The 9,002-nt window shown below is 58.9% G+C and overlaps 1 protein-coding gene across 1 annotated transcript; it reads left to right on the forward strand.

The window, feature by feature from the left end:
- Positions 1 to 845: 845 nt before the first annotated feature.
- EEF1G (eukaryotic translation elongation factor 1 gamma) lies at positions 846 to 8,716 on the forward strand. The gene is made up of 10 exons (XM_075130528.1): positions 846 to 984; positions 2,369 to 2,527; positions 3,242 to 3,305; positions 3,762 to 3,904; positions 5,220 to 5,363; positions 5,657 to 5,786; positions 6,280 to 6,466; positions 7,366 to 7,538; positions 7,680 to 7,804; positions 8,391 to 8,716. Exons 1-10 carry the CDS (start codon positions 970 to 972, stop codon positions 8,547 to 8,549), a joined length of 1,299 nt encoding a protein of 432 aa, XP_074986629.1. The 5' UTR covers positions 846 to 969; the 3' UTR covers positions 8,550 to 8,716.
- Positions 8,717 to 9,002: the final 286 nt, after the last annotated feature.

Consider the following 9,002-nt stretch of genomic DNA (forward strand, 5'->3'; position numbering starts at 1 on the left):
GTCAGTGCAGGGATCCTGGGTTGTGCACCCCTGGCCTTGGCTGGCCTGTGAGTCCTACACGCTGCGCACACCAACCTGCCCCAAAGACCACTCTGGTTGCTCTTTGCTGCTGGCCTTGCCTGCAGGGCTGGGGGGTCTGTGTGAAAAAGACAGAGGGAGATGGACAGGGTGGGGCAAGCTCTACTTCCGAGCACAGCTGGTCAGGACCTTTGTCACTCATCCAGCAATCCCCTCTCCAGCCCCTGCTGTCTGGCACTCTGGTCCTAGCCGGGGCTGGGCTGGGCTGGGCTGGGGAACTGGTGCAGGAGCTCTGATGCCTGGTTATGGTGTCTGGCCCGGAAGGGAGCAAGCTACGGTAGGAGCTGGGTACCATAGACATGGTGGGGCAAGGCAGCCCTGGTGCTGGGTAAGAGCCCCCATGGTCCAAAGCACAGCTCCAGAGCAAGGAGTGTATCACAGATTCAGCAACCCTGGGCCTAACTGGGTCTTCCCAACCCTGCCCCACACCCTGGGCAGCCAGGTACTGCCAGCTGCCCTCTCCTCTCCCCCCCCCCCAGGAGCTGGCCACCATGTGGCCCTTTATTACCCCAGGCCTGTGCACAAGCAGGACCCCTGAGAATCCAGGGGCAAGTGGGGTGTTATCAATGGGGAGGGGCCCAGCGAGAAGTTTGGGGGGAGCGCTTGGGGCACGTGGATTAAATGGGAGGGAGGGGCTGGGGAGCGCCCACGTGGTTGGAGTCTTAAATCCTTTCTGTTCCCTCCCGTTGCGCAGCTCCCTCTGCACGTGCCCCAGAAGCGCCACTCCTGTCGCGTCTCTAAAGCTCCGCCCCCTTGGTGACGCCCTATAAGGGCGCCAGGCAGAAGTATGCCGTGCCGTGACTGGGTGTGCGGCGTCTCGCTTTGCGGCGCTTTCCCCGTTGCTTTACGGTAGTCCCGCCCCGAGCTCCTCCCTTTTCTCTGCTCGCTAAGATGGCGGCGGCCGGGGTGAGTGTGTCGTCCCTGAGGGTCCCCCGCTCCCCTCTAGGCAATCCATCCCCATCCGCTTTTGGGGGGCTGGCCGAGGCCTGGGAGAATGGCAGGGCTGGGGCGGGGATGGGCTTGTCTGCCTGCGGGTGGTATTGCAGGGGCCCTGGCCCGGGAGGGGGACCCTGCGGGGGCTGACCTGGGACGGGCCCCAAGGCGGGGCTGTGGGGGCTTAGCTGCGGCAGGAGAGCTGGGGTTGGTATTAGGGGGCTAGGGTGGTGGAATGGGGAATGTGCGGTTGGGGAGATGGCCCCTAGGGACTAGTAGGGATTGATGGGAGGGGAGAAGGCAGTGCTGTATTTGATTTGATTGATGGGAGAGGAGAAGGCGGGGGTATATTTGAAGGCTCCCGCAGCCGGGGGGCAGTTTGGAGGGGGTGCTGACTTCGTGTCTCTATGTTTGGAGGTATTGGGGTGGGGTCTCTGCCTTAGAGATTGTATTTCTTGGGGAGGAAGTGTCTGCCCTAGTCTTAAGGTATCTGTGGCAAGGGAGAGTGTGGTGTTGATGGGGTAGGGGAGAGGAGTCTTTCTGGGTGTACAGGGGTACCTGGAGGAGACGTCTGCTCTGGATTCTACTGTCCTTGCATGTCCCTTTGATGGAGAGGTGTAATGGCCAAGGGTGGCGGGTGTTGGCTTAGGTGTCTCGTCAGTGGGGTGGGGGCAATGGTTGGGGGTTGGCCCAGGGTGATGAATCTGCATAGAAAGACAGGGCTTTCTGGTGCATGGTAAAGCTGGCAGTGAAGGTGAGTGGATGGGGGTGTGGCTCAGAGTGCTTGGGTTGCTGATGGGGTAGTGGTCTTTGTGCACGAATTGGGGACCCTGAAGCAGAGGGGCCATTTGATCTGGGGTGCTGAGGATTTCTGTAGGTGAGGGGAACTCTGGGAGGTGGGTGGAAACAGGAGAGTGGCTGTGAGGGAGGGTGATGTCTCTGAACTGGTGAGGGGACCTGGGGTGGATGAAGGGGTCTGGTGAATGGAAAAGGAGTACTCGTGAGCTGTAGCTCACGAAAGCTTATGCTCAAATAAATTGGTTAGTCTCTAAGGTGCCACAAGTACTCCTTTTCTTTTTGTGAATACAGACTAACACGGCTGTTACTCTGAAACCTGTCTGGTGAATGTGGGGAGAGGGTACCTGGGGTAACCATGGCAGATGAAGGGGCAAGAGAGAGGGAGCTTTCTGGGTGAATACTAAGGTTGGTAAAATCAGCATGGTGGGGGGTTTGGTTTAAGGAGGAGGGCCTTCCTGGGGCACAGAGGAGACCAGGAAGTGCGGGGTGGACCAGAAGACAGATCTTGGTGATCTGCTCCTGCATTTTTCATACCTTGTTCCTTTTCTGTGTTCTTCAGACTCTCTACACCTACCCTGAGAACTGGCGGGCATTTAAAGCCCTCATTGCTGCCCAGTACAGTGGGGCTAAGATCAAGGTCCTCTCCACCCCACCCCAGTTCCACTTTGGGCAAACCAACAAAACACCTGAGTTCCTGAAGAAATTTCCTGTTGGGAAGGTAACAGTGCTGCATGTGCTGACTCAGACTGAGTGAGGAGCATTGCTGGGGTAGTGCCAGGTTTCCAGTAATGAGTCATTCAGATCAGAGAAACAGGTGTCCTCTGGGGTCACTCTGTCCTTCTCTCTAGTCTCCATGTGCTGGATATACGATGGTTGGGGAGGCCTGGTCAGGCAGGGGGCAGACCAGCTGCAAACAGTGCTGCATTGTAGCTCCTGGTGTAGAAGGAAATGTTGGTAGCTAGAGTGTGGTGGAACTGCTCAGTCACTTTACCCCTTGGGCAGCTGTACACTCACTGCTCATGGTACTTGGGAGACGAGTTGTGGAGGGACAAGCCCTGAGCAGTCGTGTCTCTTTCCTTCCGTCCCGCCCCGCATGCTCCCCCTGCCTCAAGCCACTCCAGCCCTCAGGGTTGGGCGTCTAATGCGGCAGGAACCAGCAGAGGGGCTTCCTTGGTGCCTGCTGGAGGGCATGAATGCCTCCCTCCTGGCCTCCCTGTGACTCCATCTGAGAGCTGCTGCTGTGGGGTGCTGGGTGTCAGCAGGGCCGAGATGCTCTTGGGGTGACCCATTTGCTGGCCCTTGGGGGAGGGGAAACTGGCTGTGCTCTGAGGGCTGGTGGAGTTAGCCAGTGTGGCTGAGGTGGTGGGGTGCTGCACAGGCAGGTGAAAGCCTTGGTTGCTCAGTGAGGGATGCAATGGTGCTTGCTTTCTAGGTTCCTGCTTTTGAAGGGGCTGATGGATTCTGCGTGTTTGAGAGTAACGCCATCGCACATTACGGTAATGGTCAGGGGGCTGTCCCCAGCACCGGGGGGGATGGGGACTTTATGGGAAGAGCATACCCTGTGGAGCTTGTACCTGGCAGTAAAGTTAGGGTGTCCCTGACCCCATCCAGCGGCTCCTGCCTCTGCTGCTGTCTGTGCTGGGCTCAGTGGAGTAAGCAGTGCGCTGGACAGTTCCTTACTGTGTCCAGTGCACCCGCAGTCGGGTCAGTGCCTGTGGACTTGCTAGTCTTGTAGTGGACTTGGGCTGGGCTTGGCTCTTCCCACTGCTGGCTCTGCCAGGGCAGTTCTGCTTCCCTTCCCCTGATGGTAGCCGCACTCATGGGCCGGGTGGGGGGAGAAGAGATGGTATGTCTGTTGATTTGGGGGTGGTGTATGTCTTGGGTGGACATGTCTTGGCGGGGTGGGGTTGGTGTCTCTCCCCGTCCCAGTGACCAGCTGGCTCTGGTTCCAGTCAGTAATGACGACCTGCGGGGATCCAGCAAGGAGACAGCTGCCCAGATCATCCAGTGGGTGAGCTTTGCTGACAGTGACATCGTCCCTCCCGCCAGCACCTGGGTCTTCCCTACGCTGGGCATCATGCACTACAACAAGCAGGTCAGTGGGGGCGGGGGAGGAGGGCAGGTAGCTCCTGCTCTCCTCCAGTGAATGGTCACAGGACCAGGCCAGCTCCTTGCTGCCCCTGTGTACACATAGGAGAATTGGGAGTCCTGGAACTTTCCACTCCTGATACTGCTGTTCAGTAACACCCCCTCATGGAGAGTCAAAGGTTTAGATCTTGGCTGTGAGGCAGGGTCAGGATTTTAGGGGTGCGTATCGCTGGCTGCATTACGGTAGCACTCAGTGACTGTCACATGAGGGGTGAGACAGATGCATGGGGCCATGGTCAGTGTCTGCCATCCCAGCATCTCTACAAGGGCCTGGCAGTGAGGCCTGAAATCTCTGAGGAGAGGCTGCAGCTGTTGAAGTGCCCCTGCCCCCGGCCATCCACAACTAATGGAGAATGGACATTCCTTCCAGCTTGCTGGGTACTAAGCTCTTTGGAGGCCCAGGACCTCCAAGTCTGGGCTGCCATGGTGCAGTGAAGCTCCTGGCACGGCCTCCCTGACTCATGCAGATGGGCCCATGCCAAGGAGGAACTCTCTGGGCTGCCTCTCTTCTGATAAGTGCCACTGGTGTGTCTAGAGCTGGGAAGGCAAGTAGCCTGCTCCAAGGTTGCAGTCTGTGAGGAGCTGCTGGCCCCCTCCCCTGAGGGTCAGGAGGCTGCTGCGAATACAGGGCTTCTGTGTGGTAATCCAGTGAGACAGATTTCTCTCTGCCCTGTTCCTGCAGGGACTGAGATGGATGTGGAGCAGGAAGGGCAACAATGAGCTGATGGGCTTCCAGCTCCCCTACCTCCCTGCTGGGATTCTGATTAGGAAACAGCCACAGGGCCAGACTAGGCCTGAGGCTGCATGTCTGGGACTTTCTCCTGCTTTGAGGCCCATTCCTGTCTTGGTGCCAAGCTTGGAAAGAAGCTGCAGCATCTCCTGCCAGCTGGGGGTGGAGGAAGGAGGGCGATGCCAGTCATTGCTAGCTTGTGCATCTCCTACACCTCGGCGTGGGAGTTCACAGGCCTTGCAGGCCCCATGGGATTGGGGGAAGGGATTTGCCTCGTAGATAGAAAAGGACTTTTCTGAAATCAGTGGTCGAGCTTGGGTTAGAATCCAGATCTGGCTCCTCTGCTCTAACCACTAGAGTGCACCTGGTCTGGTTTGGTTTCCTGGGAATGCTGAGGAGGGGAGGGTGTTAGGTGGTGGTGGCGGCGAAGCGGTGGCACAATGTATGGCAGCTAAGTAAGCATCTGTCTCCTCTTCTTCCCCCTCCCTCCCCTAGGCCTCAGTGGGGCTCACCTGGTCTTTTTGATCTCCAGGCCACAGAATATGCCAAGGAGGAGGTGAAGCGGGTCCTGGGCATCCTGGACTCTCATCTGAAGACTCAGACCTTCCTGGTGGGGGAGCGCATCACGCTGGCTGACATCACTGTTGTGTGCACCCTCCTCTGGCTCTACAAGCAGGTGCAGGGGGCTCTACTGTCTGAGGCTCCGTGGCAGTGGCAGGAGGGTCTGGTTCTGGGCTGTAGCTTTGCTGAGAGTTCCTGCTGTCCTGGGGGCTGTAGCTGGAGTCCTGTGTGCAGGGTGGGGCTTTGAGGGGGCAAGGCTGGTCAGGGATTCCAGTGTGGCTCCAAAGGCTTGGGGAGTGGCTGCCTTGCCCCTGGGGCAGGGATAGATGCCCAGGAAACCCTCTTCTGATCTCAGTGTCCTGAGCCATGGCTGGCTCCAGCTGTGCTGATCTCTGACCTTCTCTCCAGGTGCTGGAGCCGTCCTTCCGCCAGCCCTACAGTAACACCAACCGCTGGTTTGTGACCTGCATCAATCAGCCACAGTTCAAGGCCGTGCTGGGAGAGGTGAAGCTATGTGAGAAGATGGCTCAGTTTGATGGTGAGTAGCTCCCCAGGCAGGGAGCTGGCCCTCTGCCTCCCCTGTGAGGGGTGTGTGGCTGTCCTGGTGCCCCTTGTAATGGCAGGCCTTGTTGTTCTCTAGATTCTCTGCAGCAACTTGTAGGGGGATCCTGCTTGCTAACTCTCTGGGGTGACTCTGCTGGGATCTGTGTACCCTGATCTACTGGCCTCTTCCTTCTATTGGGTCTCCCAGGCTTCACTCTGCCCCAGATTTGGTTCTGAGGCTACTCTACCCTGGTTGGGGGAGGATGCAACCAGAGAAGCTCTAGCAGGGAGCTGTGGCTGCTGTGATCAGGGTCTCCCCAGTTCGGGGCTAACAATGGCTGGGTGAGGGCTTGAGTGGTTGGATTAGTGCCATTGCTAAGTTTCAAGGTGGTCTAACAGGGCCACCATGGGGCGCCCCCCCCCATGAGAGGAAAGGGGGGAGGGACCTGGCTGCCCCCACCATGGGCTCCTTCCTCCCCTTGATGCAGCCAAGAAGTTTGCTGAGAACCAGCCAAAGAAAGACGTCCCCAAGAAAGAGAAGCCTGCCAAGGAGGAGAAGAAGCAGGAGAAGAAAGAGGAGAGGAAATCTGAGCCTGAAGAGGAGATGGATGAGTGTGATCAGGCCCTGGCTACTGAGCCGAAGTCCAAGGACCCCTTTGCTCACCTGCCCAAGAGGTGCTGATCTGTTCACTGGGCTGGGCCAGCCCTGGCTGGTGGAGCTCCTGCAGGGAAAGTGGAGAGAGGGGGTTGGATCCTGGCAGCTGCACGGCACTAGTGCCCCGTAGCCGCTGCCCCAAATTAATCGCGCTCCTCTCTGTTGCTGGTGGGCTGGGCCCTGGGAAGGGCCAGTTCCCATGCTCTGCTCCCTGTCTCCTCTGGCCTCTTCTGGGCAAGCTGCCACCAGCTCTTGTTTTCACCAGACAGTGGGGACACAGCCAGCTCCCTCCTGCTGCTCCATGGGCCTCTGGATGGGAAAGGGCAGAGTGGCCTTTCCAGAGCAAACAGAGGAGTTGATTTTGGGAGCCCAGTCCTGTCCCTCCCTGCCTCTGGAAGGGATGGCATTCCCTCTCCTCCCCACCCCTTGGCCTGTAGCGGAGGAATCAGATTTCAGTCTGTGGTCCTCTTGCTCATGGCTTCTCTGCTGCCTTCCCTGGCCACCAGGGGGCGGTGGCTGCACGCTGACAGGCAGAGCCTCAGCACTGCTGAGTTGGAGTCATCCCAGTCCCACGCCCTGCTGCATGCCTGGGATAGCTTCATGGGCTGCACTGCCTGGGTCCATAATCCCTGCTGGGATGGGGAACACGTGGCTAGAGGCATGCCTAGCCCAGAACCACTGGGTAGGATGGGGCAGTGCCCTCTGTTACTCTTTGCCATGGGCGCTCTCTCCTGGACCTGGGAGGTGAGCTGTGCAGGGTCCTGACCTCCCTAGCCCCACAGCCCAAACACCTGAGTAGGAAGAGGGGCCTTGGAGTCACTGCTAGGCAGGAGCTGGGACAGAGCCAGCCTATCTGGGAGGTGGCTGAGGTGAGGGCAGCTGCCCCCTGCCTGTCTCTGATGGAGGTACTCTGCCCCAGCCCCTTTGTCATGGATGAGTTCAAGCGGAAGTACTCCAACGAGGACACGCTGACAGTGGCACTGCCCTACTTCTGGGAGCACTTTGACAAGGACGGCTGGTCCATCTGGTACTCGCAGTACCGCTTCCCTGAGGAGCTGAGCCAGACCTTCATGAGCTGCAACCTCATCACAGGTGAGAGCCCAGCACCCCTTCCCTTCCTCTTCAGGGCTTGCCCCGGCTCCCTGAACAGCACCTGGGGCTGGTCTGAGTCACAGAGGGTTCCTGCTTGGGGTGGGGCACAGCAGTGACGGCTCTCCCACCTCTTCCCACTAGGCATGTTCCAGCGCCTGGACAAACTGCGGAAGAACGCTTTTTCCAGCGTCATCCTCTTTGGCAGCAATAACGACAGCACCATCTCCGGCATCTGGGTCTTCCGCGGCCAGGAGCTGGCCTTCCCGGTGAGTCTCTGTGCAGACCGTGGGTGTGCAGGGAGTCTGGCCATACCCGCTAGGAGCAGGTACCCCTAGCTCTGCACTCCCACGCTGCAGGGTGGCTGTGTCTCAGGAGCCTGCTGGCTCCCTGGCCTGGGAACAGGTAAATGTTCTTGGGGCAGCCTGCTAATGTTCCTGGGCAAAAGGGGGCAGTCTGCTCCCTCGGGGCAGTCTGGCCATGCCCTGCTGTGAAGCTGCCCAGTGACAAGAGCAAAGGGTGGTTCTCACCCAGTTCTGCCCCCCCAATGCTGACCCACAGCCCTCCGGAGTTGGCCAGGATCTGCTTGTGCTGGTGGAGGACGGAGGGGAAGGGGGAGAGGAAGGGTGGCAGCTGAGTGCAGAGGGAGCAACTGCTCCATGTGGGTAGGGAAGCATGCTGGGCTGTGAGGGAGGGGCCTGTAGCTGAGCAGGCCCTGCCCTATGAGGACGACTCCATCTGCAGTGCAGGGAAAAGGGAGGGACTAGGCTCAGCTCACCCTCTGGTGGCTGGGCCTGTTGGTGCAGTGACTGGGGTGTGGGGAGGCCCTCTGCTGATCCTCCTCTCTGTTCCCAGCTGAGCCCTGACTGGCAAGTGGATTATGAGTCCTATACCTGGAGGAAGATGGATGCAGACAGTGAGGAGTGCAAGACGCTGGTCAAGGAGTATTTCACGTGGGAGGGCGAATTCAAACATGTCGGCAAAGCCTTCAACCAGGGAAAGATCTTCAAGTGAGGGCACTGCCTTCCCACCAGCTGGGACAGCACAGACTGGCCAGTGAGGGACAACAGCCTCTGGGCAGCAGCCAGTGGGAGCATGGGCTGCTGGGAACTGTTCACCAGGGGCCAAACATCAGAAGCCTGGATCAGTGACACGAAAAATAAAAACCCCACATGCTGGTATCCTGGGGTCTGTCGTTCCTGGGCAGGGGCTTGTGGGGCCAGCTGGGGGCCTGCTGGTGCTTCCTCAGGGCCCCTCGGACTGGCTGGGGGTGCAGGGACAGACACAGTGGGTTTCCTGCTGAGGTGGATAGGAAATCTGGGCTCTCCCTAGCAAGGGTGCAGCTCGTGTGGGGCAGATCTGGACTCTTGCTGTGGGCCGGATGGGTGTCTTGGCTGGGGTATAGGGTGGAGGGGGAGGGCTGCTGTTTCTTGGCAGGGATGGGTGCCTCTGGGAGAATAGTCTCTT

Source organism: Caretta caretta, chromosome 7 (assembly GCF_965140235.1).
Source record: "Caretta caretta isolate rCarCar2 chromosome 7, rCarCar1.hap1, whole genome shotgun sequence".
In the NCBI taxonomy this organism is placed as follows: domain Eukaryota; kingdom Metazoa; phylum Chordata; order Testudines; family Cheloniidae; genus Caretta; species Caretta caretta.

Coding starts and splice junctions, on each gene's coding strand:
- EEF1G (XM_075130528.1), top strand. Junction 3,306..3,761: donor TAACGCCATCGCACATTACG/GTAATGGTCAGG, acceptor CTCTGGTTCCAG/TCAGTAATGACGACCTGCGG. Junction 3,905..5,219: donor TCATGCACTACAACAAGCAG/GTCAGTGGGGGC, acceptor TTTGATCTCCAG/GCCACAGAATATGCCAAGGA.